Raw genomic sequence first — 21,024 nt, 5'->3', positions numbered from 1 at the left:
CGATATATACAATATCATTAAATTTCTAAAAAATATTTTCTTAGCTAATTTTGGTTTATCAAATAAATAAAAAAAGGTATAAATAAACAATTGTGTTGTAAGATATTTAGCTTGATCACAATATTCTTTTTTTTTTTTTAAAGTATAAGATTACAAGCAACTCACTATGGTGAAAGTAATACAAAGCAATTACAACTCAACAAAATAATCTACAAATACCCTGAATTTCAATAATGTTACAAATTAAACTTAAATAGTAAAATGTAACCAAAAAAATCTTAGGACTATTGCCTCTAGTCATAATCCACTTATCCTTCTAACTCCCCATTCATTCTTGGTTCCAATTGGATTGTATTTTTTGGGAGTTTTTGTAAAAAAAAAATTATTGTAACAATTTTTTTTTTGAAAAAAATGATGTATATGGGATAAAAAGATATCTCTAAAAATCTTTAAAAAATATTTTCCACAAATACAATACAAACAAGGTTGTACCCAAAAAATTAAAAATTAAAAAATAAAAGAAAAGTTATTAGGCTATAGTTAACTAGTAACACTACTTCTTTCACTCCACCAAAAAATGATAATTCACGTATATTCAATTATATTCGTTACGTATAGGAATTTTAACTATTAGTAAATTAAGTCAAAATTCGGTCAGTAACAAGAATTGGTTTAGACTAGGGATAGTTGCAGAAACCTCCCCTGAGGTTTCTGACATTTGCACTGACCTCCCCTGTAGTTTAAAAAATTACACTGACCTCCCTTGAGGTTACTAATTCTTTGCAAATTTAGTCCAAATGATTAAAATATTATTTTAGGGAGTGAAATTAGATATTTGTACCAGATTTGCTCTTTGTGGTACATATCCAATGAATGACAAGTATTATAAATCAATTAATAATTAATAAATTTTAAGGAGTAAAATTTATGGACAAACACATATTACTCATTTAAAGTACCAACTCTTTACGAGTATTTTACTTTCAAATATTTAATTTATGATAAATATATCAATATTTGCAAGTAAAATTCAAAAATTGTTATAGTAATATTATTGCAAAAAGGAAATCGATAGGTTATTTATTTAATATAAATTAAATATTTTTTTAAAAAATAAATGGCCCATAAAGTATTAATTTTTTATGGCTTTCATCCATTACACGAGTAAAGTATTTGCTCTTTATGTGCATTTTATTTTGAATCATTTAATTTATATTAAATACATAAATATTTGTAACTAAAATTGAAAAAGTGTTATATTAATATTTTTATGGAAGAGAGATTGGTAGGTTTTGTATTTAAAAAAAATTAAATATTTGAAAGTAAATAAAAATCTGTATTTGAGCGTAAATATTTGTATTAAATTAAATGTTTGAAAGTAAAATACCCTTAAAAAACCGGTATTTTAAATAGTTATCGGCTCTTTATAGGTAAACACGCATTACTCATTTAAAATACCGGTCTTTTACGGATATTTTACTTTCAAATATTTAATTTATGATAAATATATCAATGTTTGTTAATAAAATTTAAAAAGTGTTACAGTAATATTCTTGCAAAAAGACAATCGGTAGGTTATTTATTTAATATAAATTGCTTATTTTTTAAAAAAATGACCCATAAAGTATTAATTCTTTATGACTTTCATCCATTACATGAGTAAAGTATTGGCTCTTTATGAATATTTTATTCTGAATCATTTAATTTATGTTAAATACATAAATATTTGTAACTAAAATTGAAAAAGTGTTATATTAATATTTTTATAGAAGAGAGATTGGTAGTTTTTTATATTTAACAAAAATTAAATATTTGAAAGTAAATACAAATATGTGTTTGAGTCTAAATATTTGTATTAAATTAAATGTTTGAAAGTAAAATACCCATAAAGAGCCGTTACTTTAAATAGATAATGCATATTTGTCTATAAACTATACTCCTTAAAGTTTATTAATTGTTAATTGATTTATAGTATTTTGTCATTCATTAGATGTGTAGTACAAAGGACAAATTTAGTAAAAAATTCTAATTTCACTCACTAAAATAATATTTTAATCATTTGGACTGAATTTGCAAAGGCTTAGTAACCTCAGGGGAGGTCATTGTAATTTTTCAAACTACAGAGAAGGTCAGTGCAAATGTTAGAAACCCTAGGGGAGGTTTCTGCAATTATCCCTTTAGAGTTTAGACTATGTAGCATTGTCTTGTTTGCTAGCCTCCACAGTCCACATTTTGGACCCCAAATTCCGTTAACCGCCGCTAAAGAATAAAAGGAAGCGGCAAAGCGGCTGTAACTGCGTCAGAAGTAGATGAGGATAAGCAGACATGCCGCCACTCCTTCACTGCTGTGAGTATTGCTCTTTGGCTAATCCATCTTTACCTCTAAGATGTGCAGTTATTTTTAACTCTGCCACTCAAACCAGAGCTTTCTTCAGATCCTCTAAAACCCCAGATAAATTCAACTCAAAATCTTTCAGGAACCTGTCATTTCGTGCGACAGATTCAATTTTGGGAACAACCCGTGTTTTATTTTGCTCTAAAAATGAAGTCTTTGAGGATTTCAAGAGTGCCCATGTGAGGCCTGAAATTGAGAATTTTGATGAGCTTGAATTGCTTGATAAGCCTTTTCCAAAGCAAATGGATGATGGTTCTGTAACAGAAATTGAAGAGGAAGAATTGAAGAAGGATGATAAAGACGATGTCTTGGAGGAATTTTATAAGTTTTTTAAGCCCAGAGATGAGTTACGGCAAGAAATTGACGTAGAAGAGGGTGGAAAGGGGAGTCAAACTGGAGAAGGTTATCAGAATGAGAAAGTAAGTATTGAGTATTATGAGCCTAAACCAGGTGATTTGGTTGTTGGAGTTGTGGTTTCAGGCAATGAGAATAGGCTTGATGTGAATGTTGGTGCTGATATACTAGGGACAATGTTGACAAAAGAAGTGCTGCCACTGTATGATAAAGAGATTAATTATTTGTTATGTAATTTAGAGAACGATGCAGAGGAGTTCATGGTTAATGGGAAGGCGGGGATTGTGAAAAATGATGAGGCTGTGAGTCGGGAAGCAATGCCAGGTAGGCCAGTAGTAGCGCCTGGAACACTTCTTTATGCTGAGGTTCTGGGAAGAACACTCAGTGGCCGGCCATTATTGTCAACAAGACGACTCTTCAGACGTATTGCTTGGCATCGTGTGAGGCAGGTTCTTTTCTCACCTTCTCAAGCCTTTATTTGGCAGTTCTACAGCACTTCTGCTCATATTTGCAATATGATATGTGTGCCCCTGAATTGGTTCCATATTAGAGAAAAAGGAGATTTTGCAATCCTAAAAGCCAATTTTTAGATTTGGTTAATGTTCCTAGTATGGAAAGGGAGAAAGTAGAGAGGTTTGGAGGGAGAAAGGACAAATATTTGAGCAATTTTTGTCAAGCACTTTTTGGAGTATACTCAACACATAGACTCTGTGGTTAACACAATATAACTATTTTGTGGATGAGAAGCATATACATAAACACGAGTGGATAACTCCTGCTCGGTGCCCTTTTCTTTTTAACTTTTTTTTTTCCCTTTGTTTTGTATTGAAAATGGAGTTATCTAGGAAAGGAATTTAGAGCTAACTAAGATTAGTTGAGATCATCTCTATGGTAATAATGCTTACTTAGACAAGAATTTAAAAGGCATATCATTTGAAAATGCATTTGTAATTTGCAGAAAACTAGAGAAGTCGGGTTGAAGCATAATTCTTCATTCATGGGTATAATGCGCATTAGACTTGGCCAATGTCATTTTCCTTTGTTCTTGTACCTTTTTGTATTCCTTAACCTAGCAAACAGAGTCATAGTATGCCATTCTCTGGCATCAAACTCCTTTTCATGGCAAAACCGACAGTCATATGTCCTCCATTTTTTTATTTTTTATTTTTTTGTGTAAAGTTCTGGTATTGTTTTTGACATGTCCAAGATTTAAAGAGTGCAGGATGTTGGTTTGAATGGACATATAAATACCTGGAGTTGGAGAAAGAAGCACCTTTGATGGTCCATATGAGCAGCCCCCAAAAAAAAAAAAAGAACTAACTACTGTCTACTTCCCAGACAATTATGAATTGTTGACCAAACATCTAGCTAGGCTATCTTTGGCCATTAGAGTCATTGAGATTGAATAACATGTAAATTCCAGATTTAACAAGAGAGCCGTTAAATGTCTGCTAATGCTGCTTGGGATAGCTGTTTACATGTCCCGTTCTGTTTTGTTGCAAGTACCTAAAGCTAAAGGAGAATATAAAACATTTTTTAGCCCTTTTTCTTAAGTTGAAACCTAGAATTGATGTTTATTTTGAATTGTTTAATATTACTAGCTTCAATTGTAACTCCGGTAAAGCTAATTCTTTTAATTTCAATAATGTTTGGAGTTATGCTATACCTCATGCAGATAAAGCAACTCAATGAACCTATTCTCATCACAATAACAGAGTGGAATACTGGTGGTCTTCTTACTAGAATAGAGGTGGTCTCTCTCTCTCTCTCTTTCTCGTAAACAGAAGTGCTATCTGAATTTTGACAACTATATACCTTAGTTATTGATTGTTTAAATGTGATTCTGCAGGGTTTACGTGCCTTTCTTCCAAAGATTGAGTTGATGAATAAGATCAGCAATTACACTGAGCTGAAAGAGAATGTGAGTTGCAAGCCTTCTTAAAATTCTTACAACTGGTTTATATTGGTTTTTCTTTTGGTTTTGGTTTGTACTTAATGGATGCATGTATCCACCTTAAAGATTATTTAGACCTCTTCCTGGACGATCTATAATGTGCCTGACAGATATTCATTTGGAATCTGGACTAAAAAGAGCCAGAAATGAGAAGAAGTTCTAGTCAGTAGTTTTAGCTAAAACCCAAACAAAATGAGTTTTATTGACTGAGGAGCCTTTCTGATTGGGTTTGCTGACACCAACCTTTTAATTGGCATCTATGGTGATGGAAGGACAGAAATGCCTGTGATGGCTTCTTTTCTTTGTTGCTCTTGGTTGATAAAAATGCTTATGACTAATTCATTTATAGTTGGGATTAACTACATATTCTACATTCATTGTGCCTTTTTAGCTATTCGCAGGTTGGTTGCTGGCTCTATGTGCTTATTAAGAGAATAAATGAAGATACAAATGATCTGATACTCAGTGAGAAGGATGCTTGGGTCAGTTTTTTGATTGACATTTTCTTTTCCACTTCATGTTATACCTTATGATCTTTGAGTCTTATATTACTTTTGTCTTTCTCCAGTTTTGTGTTTATTCATTGCTTCTTAGGTGTCTTTCCTCTCACCTTCTGAAGGTTCCTGCTTATTTTGTGTGACAGGAAGTCCTTAATCTTCGAGAGGGGACACTTCTTGAGGGAACGGTCAGGAAAATTTTTCCATACGGTGCTCAGATCAGGATTGGTGAGACTAACAGGAGGTGAGTTTAAGGTTCAATAATATCAGTCAAAATCAAATGCTTCAAGCTTTCTCGCTTTCTTTTTTCCTTTTTCCTCCTCTTTCCTGGAGACTAGATAACTAAGTTACCTACTATATACTGAACAGGTTAAAAGAAATTATAGGTGGACCAAAGCAAAATCCAGCTTGTCTGAGAAACCCAGAAACCAAATAAAGTATTTAAATCTCAGAGCTTATTTTAATTACCATCAAGACTGCTGTCTGTGTTCTTTACCTTATGTTGATAAATGACTCAGCCTTGTATGCGTCAAGCTGGTCCATTTGATATATTGTCTGCACTGAAGTCCCTTTCTTTATTTTTCCTGGGTAAAGTCCTTTCAGTTAGTTTTTTGGCATCAAAATGCTTTTCATTTGAAGTGACTTATAAGTTTTTTGCACTCTGCTCATATTTTCTGGTCTGAATATGACTAGGATATTGTGGACTAATATTGCTACATCTAATGTTGATGTTCCTTGTAATGGAATTAACTTTACAGCTGACATCTATATACCATCCTAGTTTTCAAAGGTTGAGAGAGGAGAGAGGTGAAGCTTTCCTCTGTGTTGTGACTCTCCCAGCTCAGCTCAGCACCTACCAACACCCCCCCCCCCCCCCCCCAAACAAGAGAGAGAGAGAGAGAGAGAGAATAAGAAGAAGAACAAGACGGGAAAAAAAAGAAAAGAAAAGAATGAGAAGAGGAGAAGGAGTCCCATCATGTTGAAGTTCATGTGACGCCAAGGAAGCATTCATTTACTTTGGAGTTTAAGTTTAAAAAATTACTCATATACCAAGTGAAGAGGCAATGAGTTCTCTTGTAGGACAGGAATTTGGAGGAAATACAGATATATTCATGGTAAGGAGAGGAATGTATCTTGAATATGACAGGGTAGAATGGTGGTCAATTCATGGAACCAGAGTTTCTGTTTCTTCCTTGGAAGAGAGTAATGGGAATGAATGGACTTCATCTCTTTCACCCTTTCCTTTCATCTAATCAGCGGAGAAGTTCCCTAAATATAACCTTTATCTCCAACTAGTTACAGACAATGAAACTCTTTCATCGTGTTTAATTTCCTTCCAATGAAATTAGTAGTCATTTCTGTGTCCACCTTGCTTGACCAATCAGATGTCCCTTCTGTTTTACAATGCTGGTTTTTGTGCTTGTTTTATGGGAGACTTAGGTGGAAATTTTAAAATGCACAAGGCAGTGCTGTTTATGGCAAACTCAAAAAGGAAATTTAAAAAAAAACATATTTCTTCCTATTGGGCAAAAATTGGCAGAGACAGGATTGGGTATTGATGACTTCATAGGGCAGCCTGCTATCTGCTGTCTATATTACACAATGCAGTCTTCATATCTGAAAACCTTGTGAAGCTTTCCTCTTGTGACGTTTAGAGGGCTTATTATACTTATGGGAGTTCTATATTGATTCATGTGTAAGACTTTTCTAAATAACTAGTATTTACATATGTAAATGTAATGTAATATTTTTGAACATGTGCCTATATGTATACATGTGTTTGTGCATCTTTTACATACTTCCAGATAGAAACTGAAGGAGCCAGATGTATATAGCCTCACCAGGGTGGTGGTTGTTTGAAGTTAATCCTCAATTAATCCTTTCAAACTGTGGACTGATTTTCATTTTGTTCTGTTTCAGTGGATTATTGCATATCTCAAACATCACTCGGGGACGAATTGCTTCTGTCAGCAATTTGTTGGAAATTGATGAGAAGGTTAAAGTTCTAGTTGTTAAGTCGATGTTTCCTGACAAAATATCTCTGAGGTAGGTCATTTGGTTAACTGGTTCTTTGGTCTCATCATCGTATGTCTATTTGTTCTTGGGACAAATGTCAATATTTTACTTCATAAAGACAGTGCTGATGACTACCCAGATTGCTACATTCATATTAGCTATATAAATTTATTGAGAAGGGAGAAGGGAACTTCTGATCTGGATAGATGAACTATTGAACATCTTTGGCATCTAGCTTAATCGTTCACATAGGAACAAATGTTTTATTTCTGTTGGCCTATACTTGTGAATTCGTGAAATATTAAAACTTGGACAGCTCAGAAGCCTATGCAAGCTGAAGTTTCCTTCTGTAGTTTGCATATTCAATTACATATCAACTAACTTGAAATGAGTCACCTGTTATTGCCAGGCCAAGTACCCCTGTTTTGTTTTTTTTTTTCCTAAGCATTCTAGACCTTTAATGTCTTTTCCCAGCCCATAGCTTTGGACAGAATGTGTGAGGAGGACGTACTAATCAAGAGAAATTCATACTAAATTCTGCCATCTTCAACTTCAAAAGCATACCATTTGTTTATTAGCTGACCACAGATCGTGATTTATGCCTGCTTAGAGCAAGAATAAGTTGCAAGATAGTTTCTATCTTCTGGTGAATTAATTGTATCTTATAGCATGGATAGCCTTTGCTTGGGTTTATTCTGTGCCGAAGTTATATCACTTGAAAAAAAAAAAAATGCTGCCTGTCTGGGTTAGTTTTTGAAGCCTTGATGTTTCACTTCGCGGATTTGCCCGATGCTTAGGTCATGATTCTTTTGGCCACCAGATGCAATTTCCAGACAACTGTTATACTCGAAATAAGGCTATTTCCTCTTGGCTGGTCTATGAATTCTTTCAAAGATACATATTGAAGTTCTTTCGATGGGCTAATTTGCAATACAGCTTGCAAGAAATATATGATTGATCTCATATAATCATATTAAAGTTTTATGCATGCAGTGTGGTGAAGCAAATAGTTAAGTCTTTTTTAAATGTTGGCTAGCGGTCTAGCTCACTTTTTCTTAATCTTATCTCATGCAGTATAGCTGAACTTGAAAGTGAGCCAGGGTTGTTTCTGTCAAACAAGGAGGTACGACTATTTTGAAAGTGCATTTCAATTGTGTACTGTGCGTCCAAATGTATGGCAGACTGCATCTGTATTTAATGTTTCCGCTATTAGGTTGATGTTGGATTTTATTTTGTACCAGAAAGTATTTGCTGAAGCTGAAGAGATGGCAAAGAAGTACAGACAGAAGATGCCAGCCGTTTCAGCAGCCCAAAAATCAGATCCTCTTCCGGCCAACTCAATACCTTTTGAAGATGAAGAAAATATTCTAGCAAATTGGAAATGGTTTATATTTGATAAAGATGGCGTACCAAACCCATAGTTTCACAGTTGGAAAGCAGAAGGAACCCAATCGGGAAAGGCCAACAGAAGCCTCCACAGATTGTACCACTTCCTCCCCTCAACCATGATGCGCTTGAAAGCAAATTTCAACTTGGGCAGCTTCATTTATGGTCATGATCAAGGTAAATCATAAAGTTTATAACGGGGCACTACAAGATCTAAATCACCAGCCATCTGAAATTAGAGGAGCTAAGCAATTTAATTGTCAGGATATCCAGAGGACAGGCCCTAGTAAATTCTGCTTGATTATTTACATAATCAATTAGGTGTTTTGTATTCGTACTACCATCCGTTTCTCTTGCTTATAGCCTCTTCTTCATGGCTATTTATTTGTCCACAGACTGACTTCTTGATGTGCTTTTACCTCAGGCTATCTTCTGTAAAGATTATTCCTGCATCTTAGGATGCCAAAATTTTTGTAGTCTGCACTAAGGCATGTGCTTCCAACTATGAGTCTTGTAGTTGCAAGGCATCATTGACATAGCCCCAGAAGGGTGGAAGTGGAAGAGAAAATAATGCATTAAATTCTTGTACCATACGATTTTACCATCTGGCACAATTTTGCACTGGCCTCGCTGTATGCATCTCCATTCAAATGGCATGTTCAGCAGATAAATAACTTATTATCCCGACTCTTTGAATAAGAGCTAATAAGTCGTATTCTCTTCATACGGAGTGATGACAGTATCAAATGGACACTTAATGATACCTGAAAATAGGCATCCCTTTTTATTTGAACGCTTGAAGAATCTTGTAGTAATTAAGATGGAGTACAAGGAAAGCAGATTATTCGTTGGATACTTCAACTAGCTCAGCAGAAACTTCTTGCTGTCTTCTCTTTGTTTAATCTCTACGCTTACGTCTGACTCAGGAGGATTGAATTCGCATGTTTTTGTTTATCAGTATCCATTGCTTGTATCGAACGAGAGCAATATTGACAATTTTGTTTGCTTCTACAAGTCATCTAACTTCTCTTGGCTCAAAGCAGGATTCCAGAAAGATGCCCCAAAGTCAGAAATGTTTGGCCACATTTTCTTTTAAATAACGCTACTAAGCATGGAAATATTGAGCATTGTTTAGTCTTTCCTGGTCCTCCTCGGAAGCTCTATTTCATTTTTGTCTTCTTCATGCTTGTTTTTGAATGGCTTACTTTTGCATTATTCTTCAGTTAATCAAAGCGAGATAGATTCTCAATGAGCTAATTTGAGTGACTACTGCCTATGCTAAGTATAGGTTTGGGGCTCCATAAAACAGAAACAAAACAAAGTTGATAAAAGAATAGTGAGCAAAGTCAGACCAAATGGAACATCATTAGCTGCACAAGGGGATGCCATGAGGCATAAGCTTTTTTTCTTTGCCCGCCAAAAGGGGTGCCAACTTATCACTTACTTGCATGTATTTTGGCTTAAAAAAATGACTTTTTGCTTAAGAAATCAAAGAAATCAGTCATAAATTGACAGAATAGCAACTGCACATAATATAGATAAAATACTTACATGCACGAGACAAAAATATTATGGTTTCAATTTAATGAAAAACAAAATTTTATTTTCAAAATTTTTGGCTCTCAAGGTTGTAATCTCAAAAAAAAAAAAAAAAAAGAGGACTAAACTGTAGTTCAAAGCCAAAAATTCAAGAACATTCCTAAATTTCATAGAACCTACCGATAATCTTGTGAGTTTACATCCGTTTGAAGCTTGATTTTATCAATTGTGAAGCGAGTTTGTCTCACAAATTTTAGCTAGTAGCTCTACCTTGGTCTACAATGCAATGATTTTACATAGAGCACTAGATGTTTCACACTTCCACTCTGCAAGAGACAGCAAGAGAGTTTTCTGCTTACAACATAGCCGAAAACATGTTTAAATTGGTTCTTAGCGTAGGCATTCGGCTTCATGCTGGCATTTTAGTGGACTCGCTGATGCCACCAGCATTTGAAGAATCTCTTTGCGTGGTCTTTAAAAAGTCATGAAAGTGCAAGTCTTCAATGTACTACATGTCTATGATTAGGCTAAAAGTTGGGGTTTCTGCCAATTCAGATAAGCTGAACCACATGAATAATTGTTGGTCAAACCTCAGAACTGAAAGATTTTTCGATTGAACTTTGGAATATAGTATTAGAGTATGATCGGATAAAATCAGTTGATGCACATTTATAGCCCATTTCGGTGTATCTTGGAACCCTTTAGATCTGGTCTTGTGCCTTTGACAGGGGACTGACTGGACCACACTCGACAACATAATAATGGTTCAGTTGTTCTAATCTTTATTTACTTATTTTTCTCTCCAAAAGAAGATATTCACTTCTTCTTGCTTGCCAGTTAAACCCCAGAGGAGAATAATACTTATGATCTTATGCGAGGCAACACAAGATGAAAGACCAAGAACCCTTAAACGAGAATTGGCAAAAAGTACAAGCAGTCTCAAAAAGTAAAAACCATAATTGCTGCAGTCTTCAATGCCCTACGCAAGAAATGGAAGAGAAAGCAAATTATCGTGGAAAACTAGAATGTAATCCCTCCGTTAAAGCTCTTATGGTAATCCCTCCATTAAAGCTCTTAACAATCCCTTAAAAATTTTCCTTTTCTCTTTAAAGTTTTAAACATGGTTTGGTTTGCTGCATGTTCTTTCAAACATTAATTAATGCATTTTGGCTGTAAGTCTCTAATTCTGCATACATGCACTCAGAATTGTAGAGACTAATAAAGAGCGGCTTAGAACAAGTAAACAGTAAACAGTAATCCCAGAATTGGGTGGTAGTATCCCACTTAGCAGCAGGTCCCCCCTATAGGTACATTTGTCCCACATCGGGGTTGGGGTTGGGTTTGGGTTGGGATATAAGTCCCTGGGATTGCCTCAAGAGTTGCCGGCTTTTGAGGTTAATTCTGGGATTAGGTTTATAAAACAACAAAAGTCTGATTCAGGCTGTTGAAAAAAAAAGAACAAGTAAACAGTGAAATCTTTAAAACCCTAACAACACACTAATCGTAAATTGTGCCCTACTGTAATCTACTACACATGGCCTCTCTCTCTCTCTCATTCTTACTCATGTGACTGTACATTTTTCTTTAGCCCTACTCCCAAAACACACCCACTAATATCTCCTCGGAAATCAAGTCATCACCCTCTTTATAGTATTTCTTAATTTTACCACAACACAGTGATTAAATAACAGTTAAGAAGAAAATTATTTACAGCTGCTTTTCTAACTTTTAACCCCAAAGAAAAAGATGCTCCATTAATTAAATTTCCTCTACATGCACGCCCTGCCTTTATTATCCTAGTCCTGTGGTGTATATACTGTAACCTGTAAAGGAAGAATAGACTTTGTTTATGTGCTTATTATATAGCCCAGCAAAAGGACATTTATTGTAGTTTGTTTAATCCAGTTCTATTTTAATCCTCTTTTAACTTTCACAATACCCCATAAGCTGCCTCTCTGCTGTATCATCAAAACTAATCTCCTCTTCCCTAGGCATTCTGCCAAGTACTCTCCTGTATATGCACATATAGATATATATATATATATGTACGTATATATCTCTCCTCCCAGTGGCAACGGACTCTGAAATCTTTGGTACTAATACCATCTTAGAATCTTTGCACAGTACAACCTAAAATTAACAAGGATAGATGGGTTTAAAATGATTAATTTGCATGCTAAAAGCTCTTGGAACTTGACCCTTCACAGCATATTTATTCTATCCTTACTAAACCAAAAGCAATACTTTGTTAGAGAAAAAGACAACTTGTTTGGATAAGAATTTATTTGAATGATTTATTTAATCCAGTTACTGTAGCACTTTTTGTGATGTGATGTATGTAAGATAAAAAGATGATTGGGAATTATGTGTATATGCAAGCAAAACAAAATCTGAAATTTTTATTCCAAATTCTTGTTGTCCAAACAAACTCGTTTCTTTGAGAACATTTTCGTAAATTGCTAATGCATTGGATGGTTGAAGAAGGGTACTTTTAGGAAACAAAAAGTTATATTTGCATTCTATATTTGGAATTCTTGTTAACTCTAATTTATAAGAAACAAAAACTTAGCTTAAGATTAGCGCTTTGACAAAATAAACTTAGGTCGTTTTCTGCACGCTCAACTCATATTTGTAGAATCTAAAGAACTTTAATTAGTATCAGGGGAAAAAAAAAAACAAAATGGCCCTTTAAAGGAAAAATGTATGATTTGCAAGATGTTGTGCAAAATGAAAAGGAAAAATAGCTTGACAATAGTGTCTCTCTCTCACTTTTTTTTTGGGGGGTTGGAATGACAATAGTCTCCTTACAGAACTTAATTAACTTAGGTACATCCATGCAACTTCGAAAGGGTAATTTTGGCTATCCGATGCATCTCAAGTTTTAATATAAACAACTAATCACTGGCGCCCTAATTAACTATCTTCATTTAAACCCAACGTTTGGTCTTCACTCATCTTGAAAGTTGAAACTCTCAATCAATTGTTACGCCGAGAAAGAAAGAAGAGAAGGATAAGCTTAGAACTCTGGCAGTCGCCTCCTTCCACCACCACTTCCAACCAGCCATCACGCAAAAGCTAGCCTAAATACTGCAGGAAAGCTAGCCTGGATACCGCCGGAAAAAGATAGAAGAAAACCCCAAATGGCCAACTTTAAAGCTACACCAGTACTACAATCTTCAGGAGCTGAGACATAAGTTTTTACTGTGCACCACCACCAGCGCTAGCACCTTCACCGGCTGCACCGCCAGAAACGGCGGACGTGGGAGGAGAGACTTATCTCCGGTAAGCATGCTACCTTCTGCATGAATAATCAAACAGTTGAAATAGTGCTGCTTCTTTATTAAGGACTACTTTTTGTTCACATGCATGGTTTTTGATCAGCACCACCTAGTGTGTGTTTGAAGCATACCTCATCACCCCATTCTACAGCAATAGAGGCTTTCACATGCATGCTGTTCCCTTGAGGAGTGGACTTTCACCACCATTTTTTGTCTGTTAGTCCCATTCTTGATTAATATTCTTGACTACTATCACTGCTAAACCAGTTTTTTCAGGGGCTCAAATGGAGAGAAGAGTTCATTTTTTGACCTCAAAAGCTTCGTTTTTCTTCGCCTTTTGCTTCTGTTATGGTTTCATTGTCAGTCCTAGAACACTAGTGACTTCTCTTTCACCTGATGGCCAGGCTCTAGTTTCTCTTCTCTCAGCTTCTGACCCTTTTACCAAGTCTAGATCATCTGTGCTTTCTTCTTGGAACCCCTCAAGCCCAACTCCATGTTCATGGGAAGGAATAACTTGTTCTCCTCAAGGAAGAGTCATTTCAGTCTCTCTTCCAAACACATTTCTCAACCTTTCTTCTTTGCCTACAGGGCTCTCTTCTTTGTCCTCGTTGCAGCTTTTGAATCTCTCCTCTACTAACATCTCAGGACTAATCCCTGCTTCCTATGGTGCATTTTCCCATCTTCGCCTTTTAGACCTCTCTTCCAACTCTCTTTCTGGGCCTATTCCTCCTGGACTAGGCAGCCTTACTTCACTTCAATTCCTTTTCTTGAACTCAAACAGATTAACAGGCAGAATCCCACCACACCTTGCTAATCTTTCTTCATTGCAAGTCCTCTGTCTCCAAGATAATCTCCTTAATGGGTCCATTCCGGCTCAATTAGGCTCCTTGTCATCCCTCCAACAGTTCAGAGTTGGGGGAAATCTGCATTTAACAGGGGAAATTCCTCCACAGTTAGGCCTACTTACTAATCTCACAACGTTTGGGGCTGCGGCTACTGGACTTTCGGGTGTTATACCGCCTACATTTGGGAACCTGATCAATCTTCAGACTTTAGCCCTTTATGATACTGAAGTGTTTGGTCCAGTGCCCCCTGAGCTCGGGTCATGCTCGGAGCTTAGAAACTTGTATTTACATATGAATAAGCTAACTGGTACAATCCCACCTCAATTGGGAAAGTTGCAGAAGGTTACTAGCTTGCTTCTTTGGGGTAATTCTTTGACAGGAACTATACCGGCCGAGCTTTCAAATTGTTCATCACTCGTTATACTTGATGTTTCTACAAATGAATTGTCTGGTGAAATTCCAGCTGATCTGGGGAAGTTGATGGTTCTTGAACAGCTTCACTTGTCTGATAATGCACTAACCGGTTCAATTCCATGGCAGTTGAGTAACTGCTCTAGTTTAACAGCTCTTCAGCTTGATAAGAACCAATTATCAGGTCCAATTCCCTGGCAAGTTGGTGAATTGAAATATTTGCAGAGCTTTTTCTTGTGGGGTAATTCAGTTTCAGGAACCATACCGGCTTCCTTTGGGAACTGTACTGAGCTATATGCTCTTGACCTCTCGAGGAATAAGCTCACTGGAATAATACCAGAGGAGATTTTTGGGTTGAAGAAGCTGAGCAAAGTTTTGTTGCTAGGAAACTCATTAATCGGAGGAGTGCCTCGAAGTGTTGCAAGATGCCAGTCTCTAGTGCGGTTAAGGCTCGGAGAAAATCAGCTTTCTGGTCAGATTCCTAAAGAGATTGGACAGCTGCAAAATCTTGTGTTTCTTGACTTATATATGAACCATTTCTCTGGTGGTTTACCTCCTGAAATTGCTAACGTTACGGTTCTTGAGCTGTTGGATGTGCATAACAATTACCTCACTGGTGAAATACCATCTCAACTGGGTGAGCTTGTCAATTTGGAGCAGCTTGACCTCAGTAGAAACAGCTTCACTGGGCAGGTTCCTTCAAGTTTTGGTAACCTCAGTTATCTGAACAAACTTATACTGAATAACAATCTGCTTAGTGGACCAATCCCAAAGTCCGTTAGGAATCTGCAGAAATTAACACTTCTTGACTTGAGCTACAACAGCCTCTCTGGTTTAATCCCACCAGAAGTTGGTTATGTAACAAGCTTAACAATTAGTTTGGACTTGAGCTCGAATCATTTTTGTGGTGAACTCCCAGAAACAATGTCTGGTTTGAGACAGCTGCAATCACTTGATCTTTCTCGTAACATGCTTTATGGAAAGATTACAATTTTGGGTTCCCTGACCAGTCTCACTTCATTGAATGTGTCATATAACAATTTCTCAGGTCCTATACCAGTCTCACCATTCTTCAGAACTCTGACTTCAAACTCTTTTCTTGAGAACCCAAACCTTTGTGAATCTGATGATGGCTTCACTTGTTCTTCACGGCTAAGTGGACGAAACAGGTTGAAGTCTGCTAAAACCATAGCTTTAGTTGCGGTAGTTCTGACTACTGTAATGATGGCACTTGTAGTTACTTGGATTCTTGTCATGAGGAATCAAAAATACATGTCGAGAAAGCACTCAGGCATGTTGACTCCATCAAGGGAAGAGGATTTTTCTTATCCATGGAATTTTATCCCATTTCAGAAGCTCAACTTTACCATCGACAGCATCTTGGAGTGTCTGAGAGATGAAAATATTATTGGTAAAGGTTGTTCAGGAGTTGTTTACAAGGCAGAAATGCCAAATGGTGAGTTGATTGCAGTGAAGAAGCTTTGGAAGACGAAGAAGGAAGAAGAACCACTAGATTCATTTGCTGCAGAGATTCAAATCCTGGGACACATTAGGCACAGAAATATAGTGAAGCTTCTTGGTTACTGTTCTAATAAGAGCGTTAAGCTGCTCTTATACAACTATATTTCGAATGGAAATTTACAACAGCTCTTGCAGACAAATAGGAATTTAGATTGGGAGACCAGATACAAAATTGCAGTCGGAGCAGCCCAAGGTCTGGCTTACCTTCATCATGATTGTGTTCCAGCAATTCTTCATAGGGATGTTAAATGCAATAACATTCTCCTGGATTCCAAGTATGATGCATATTTGGCAGACTTTGGACTCGCAAGGCTAATGAGCTCTCCAAATTACCAGCAAGCTATGTCCAGAATAGCAGGATCTTATGGATATATTGCACCAGGCAAGTCTCAGTGAGCTTTAGTTTATTCCTGTACTTAATAGCTTTCTGCTTAATTACCTGTCGCAATTGCTGAATTTAGATGTTTATGAATGTGTTCTATTTTGAGCATTTTATGAAGTTACATCAAAGTTTAGTGTTTTTCATCATTTGGTAAACTGGGTTCTACCAAATAACCATTCATCTTGTGCTATTGAACAAGATAATAGGCTCTGAATTGCTCTTTTAGTATCATCAATAAATATCAACAAAAGTTTGTTCCATTATTGCAGAATATGGGTACACTGCCAACATAACAGAGAAGAGTGACGTGTATAGCTTTGGAGTTGTTCTGCTTGAAATTTTAAGTGGTCGGAGTGCCATTGAGCCTCAAGTTGGAGATGGAATGCACATTGTTGAGTGGGTAAAGAAGAAGATGGGAAGCTTTGAACCAGCTGCAACAATACTCGATTCAAAGCTCCAGGGATTACCGGACCAAATGGTGCAAGAAATGCTTCAGACATTGGGGATTGCAATGTTCTGTGTAAATTCATCGCCAGCTGAAAGGCCAACCATGAAGGAAGTTGTTGCACTTCTAATGGAAGTCAAGAGTACCCCTGAGGAGTGGGGAAAAACGTCACAACCTCTAATAAAGCAGTCCTCAACCCAAAGCTGATGCTTTTTGGCTTTCCTGACTTGCCTCTTCTAGGTGTCCGTGACTGATCTTCTTTGGTTCCCCAGCTTAGCTAGAATGACATCTCCAAGCATTGAATGATATTTGGGGAACTTTTGTACAGATTTAGGCAACATTATATGGTTCAATTGCTTCTACTCTTTGCAATCCTCATTCTGGTTGAACCGTCCATCTCATGAATCAGAGTCATTGTGAGGCCTCAGATTTGTAGTATCTGACAGCTCAGGATGAATGAATTCTCATGTATCTTAGTTGTTGAAACTTGTACTGGCGAAGAAGTGCGGAGCAAGAAAAAGTTAAATTGACCAAGGAAATTAACAATTGGAACAAAGTGTAATATCAGATCCATCATAATTAGAAAAGATTGCTTCACGTTCTCTGAGAAAACATTTGCCTGCTTCGTCGCGCTCAATGGCCTGAGCAAATCTCCATTGGTTCCGGAAAAGGGTAAACAGGAAACGTTTTGGAGAGGTCATTTCTTCGCTACTCACTCCTTTTGTCTCTCAAGATTTTGCCTTCTGTGTTTCTCTCTAACGGAAGTGTTACCTTTTGCAAAGGAAGCCCCTTGCTTCTGCTCGAAGAAAAACCAAAGAATGGATTGGTTTCTTGATTCTTTAATCATTCGCGATGAAGTTGAAAGACATTACGTTTTGAAGTTTCAGGAACCAAATTCAATCTTCCCACATCCCAATCCAGAACCATTCGCAAGCGAAATCTACTGATATAAAACAGCAGCAATTGTGGCCTCAATGATCTTGGATTGTACTTAACTGTCGGACAGTAACACTAGCCACACAAATTTACCCATTTACACCATTTAACTAGGCACCTAGATCTTTAATTGATCCAAGGCACAAGTTAGAGAGTGGAGCGTATATCTTACAATTACTTCGCCCATTTTCTGACACATCCATAACAATGGCTGAATACTGTTCCAAGATGTGCTTGTTCACCGAACCGTGCAGGGAAATGTGATTGACAGAAGACAGATCCATAAAGTCACATGCAACAAGAACACTTCGTCTTCCAGCAGGTGCACGAACTCGAGTTCTCGCCAAAACATTGAAGTGGAAACTCCAAGCGGTAGAAGGCAGGGTGTGGAGACTAGAGGCCCTAGACAGCCGAATAAAGATAGCAACTCTTCAACACACTCGTACATCCGTAGGCCCACTATTTCAGTGAAGCAGGGAACACATGGAAGCAAGCCATCCCTTCTTCCCATTCCTCACTAATGTCCAGCGAAACTTTTTTTTTTTTGGGTTTGACCAAAAATTTATGAAAGTGGAAGTCGAACACAATTATTTAGATCATGAATGATCAATCTACACAAAGACAGTTGTCTGCATTCTCCCATGTCATATATCATATAGTATCTTCTTTGTTACATACCTATCTGACGAAACTGTCTACATGCAACATGTTCTGTTTCCATTGAGAATAAATTCGAAGCATGCTCCTAATAATTGAACAGAAGAATGAGAAACAAATATCAGACAGCAAATTCTAGAGAACTTTATGGTTTAACATTTGGAGCTTCTAAGCACAGTTATTGCCTATTGCGTAAGTTCATAACAGCTTTCAGCATTCCTTCACTTAAGTGGTATCATTGACAGAACAAAATCCTAACCTCAATGTATTTCCTAGATGTTGTCGAGCATATTGTTGTTCTGCAGGTAGGAGATTAGGGTTTTAAGGGAAGTCAAGTCAACAAACTGAATATCGGCTCCAACAGTACAGGAATTCATATTTAAACTATAGAAATTTACCAGGCTCGGGAATGCCTCAAGCCAAGTATTACAAGCTCAATTAACTCAAAATACTACTCAAATAGCTAAACTCAAGCTCGAGTTCAGGGGGAAAAAGGAAAGAGAAAAAAATTAAGTCATTGAGCATGGTTGACACTCCTTGAAGATGTTATGGCCATAATTATATGTGGAATCTGGCACTATAAATTGACTTAGTCCAGAATCTGTTGCATGGGATGATCCAGGAAGGCAGACTTAGTCCGGTAATTCCAGATTGTCAGAAAATGAAATACATCAACTTCACGGATTTCAGCGCCGAATAGCTACTAATACACGGAATTCTAAATACCGTACGTAAAAAGTAGCAATAAACATCCAGCGAAATCTACATTACGATCTCTAGATGATGTAAGCTCAATAGCCGAATAAATTCAGAGTTATGTACTCGTTAGCCATTTTTTTCGTTTCACATTCTTATAGGGCTCTATTGCTTTTCTTCCTATGTTCAACGTTGCAATAGGAGCTGTGTTGTAGACTAATTTACTCTTTTGAGTTAAAACTAAAACTAGGAAGTCAATAAATATTTAGAACCAGACATCTTGGAGACACAGATAAAAGATGCCTTCCAAGGCTCAAACTCGGCAGAAGGAAAGCATGAACAATCTCTTCTCGCCAGTTTTATCATTAATAATAAAGACAGAAAATAATGTTCCATTCTCCACACGAAAGCCATTGTCGCAAGGCCCATGGCACATATTTGTATTAAGCATAAAAAATGTAAAATATAAGTTTTTCTCCTCGGTAGGACATGAATGAGTAACATTTCACCAGGAAAACATTTTTCCAGCTTGGAGGTTGAGCGCAACCACAAATTTCAATTTTAAATCCCCATTTTAATGGAACAAACAACACAAGTTACCACAACATGTAAGAAAAGGGATAACTAAGCTTGTATGTCTCACAGCATGCAGTTCCATTTAGAGCGTTCACAACATATCCAAGATAACCATAAATCCTCAATATCACAACAAGCATTAAAACAGCAACACCAAATTATTGATCACTCTGCTTGATTAAATTGCCATTGCTGGAAAAATTCGTCTAATTATTTCTTTTCAGCCATAACAGACTAGAATTAATTTCATTTCATCCATAACAGAATACAAAATTGAATTAATGATTCAAACAACAATCAGCACAAATTTCCAATTAAATCTACCTCACTACTCATTCAATTGTTCAAGTTCAGCTTTCAACTGCTCAATCTTGAGCCCCATGGACCTCTGAATTGCTGCCTTCTCATTCTCAGGCAACTTTCTCAGCAGCCCTTCATACAAGTCTAAGACTTCCTTAACAGCAGCACGTGCGCACTCAGCTTCGTCATCAAAATACACAGTTTCTTTAGATTCCATAGCAGATTCTATCTCCTCCCTGGCCTCTGCAAACTTGATATTAATTGTATCAACTTCTTTGTCGGTTTCAGCACTGTAAAGTCTTAGACTTTGGAATTTCTTGAGCTGGGTCGATGAGCTTGAGCTCAATGACTGAAGAAAAAAGGGGTTTATCTTAGGGTTTAAGAGCGAAAATGAGTGTAAAGAGCATTGGTTTGCCAGAGACGTGAAGGGATTCTTGGAGAATGTAGACATGGGTTTTGAAGATGGCCGAAAAGGGTGTCTGAAAATCAATTTGCAGAGACGGATTGATGAACGCTGATGCATTTTCCGGGATGTACAAAGAAGAAATCAGTGAGGAGTGCCCGAAATCTGGGAAACCCCTGTGAGGCTACTGATGATCAATCTGGCAAGGGCTCGTCAAATGGCCTGTACGTCCATGTAGTGTTGGACTCCTATGGGCCTTTAGGTAAAGTAAGCCCAACTCCAAAAAAACCACCTTCCTTTTCTGGTCTATTCAATTAATGTCAAGTCTATTCAATTAATCAAGCGAGGTAGAAAGTAAAAACTCTAGAAAGTGCAAATATTTACGTGTATCTTTTTTTTTTTTTTTTTTTTACATGTTGATAATTAGGGTTTC

The 21,024-nt window shown here is 36.8% G+C and overlaps 2 protein-coding genes across 2 annotated transcripts; both read left to right on the top strand.

Annotated features, from left to right (window-relative positions):
* The first annotated feature begins 2,231 nt into the window (after nt 1–2,231).
* On the top strand, nt 2,232–8,837 carry LOC113712428 (protein PIGMENT DEFECTIVE 338, chloroplastic). Its single transcript, XM_027235849.2, has 8 exons — nt 2,232–3,198; nt 4,425–4,499; nt 4,599–4,670; nt 5,105–5,185; nt 5,347–5,444; nt 7,121–7,246; nt 8,291–8,339; nt 8,458–8,837. Exons 1-8 carry the CDS (start codon nt 2,326–2,328, stop codon nt 8,635–8,637), a joined length of 1,554 nt encoding a protein of 517 aa, XP_027091650.2. The 5' UTR covers nt 2,232–2,325; the 3' UTR covers nt 8,638–8,837.
* A 4,236-nt stretch (nt 8,838–13,073) lies between these two features.
* On the top strand, nt 13,074–17,385 carry LOC113712425 (uncharacterized). The gene is made up of 3 exons (XM_072068193.1): nt 13,074–13,423; nt 13,687–16,578; nt 16,848–17,385. The coding sequence occupies exons 2-3, from the start codon at nt 13,704–13,706 to the stop codon at nt 17,228–17,230; spliced, it is 3,258 nt and encodes a 1,085-aa protein (XP_071924294.1). The 5' UTR covers nt 13,074–13,423; nt 13,687–13,703; the 3' UTR covers nt 17,231–17,385.
* The last annotated feature ends 3,639 nt before the right edge of the window (nt 17,386–21,024 follow it).

This window comes from Coffea arabica, chromosome 10e (assembly GCF_036785885.1).
Source record: "Coffea arabica cultivar ET-39 chromosome 10e, Coffea Arabica ET-39 HiFi, whole genome shotgun sequence".
Classification (NCBI taxonomy): domain Eukaryota; kingdom Viridiplantae; phylum Streptophyta; class Magnoliopsida; order Gentianales; family Rubiaceae; genus Coffea; species Coffea arabica.
This window is presented reverse-complemented; position numbering and strand designations above follow the sequence as displayed.

Bases quoted from the DNA above. Each gene is read 5' to 3' on its own strand.
- LOC113712428 (XM_027235849.2), top strand. From the start codon at position 2,326: ATGCCGCCACTCCTTCACTGCTGTGAGTATTGCTCTTTGGCTAATCCA. The intron at 3,199-4,424 runs GTTCTTTTCTCA...TACCTCATGCAG, and splicing joins CTTGGCATCGTGTGAGGCAG to ATAAAGCAACTCAATGAACC. The intron at 4,500-4,598 runs GTGGTCTCTCTC...GTGATTCTGCAG, and splicing joins GTCTTCTTACTAGAATAGAG to GGTTTACGTGCCTTTCTTCC.
- LOC113712425 (XM_072068193.1), top strand. From the start codon at position 13,704: ATGGAGAGAAGAGTTCATTTTTTGACCTCAAAAGCTTCGTTTTTCTTC. The intron at 16,579-16,847 runs GCAAGTCTCAGT...CCATTATTGCAG, and splicing joins TTATGGATATATTGCACCAG to AATATGGGTACACTGCCAAC.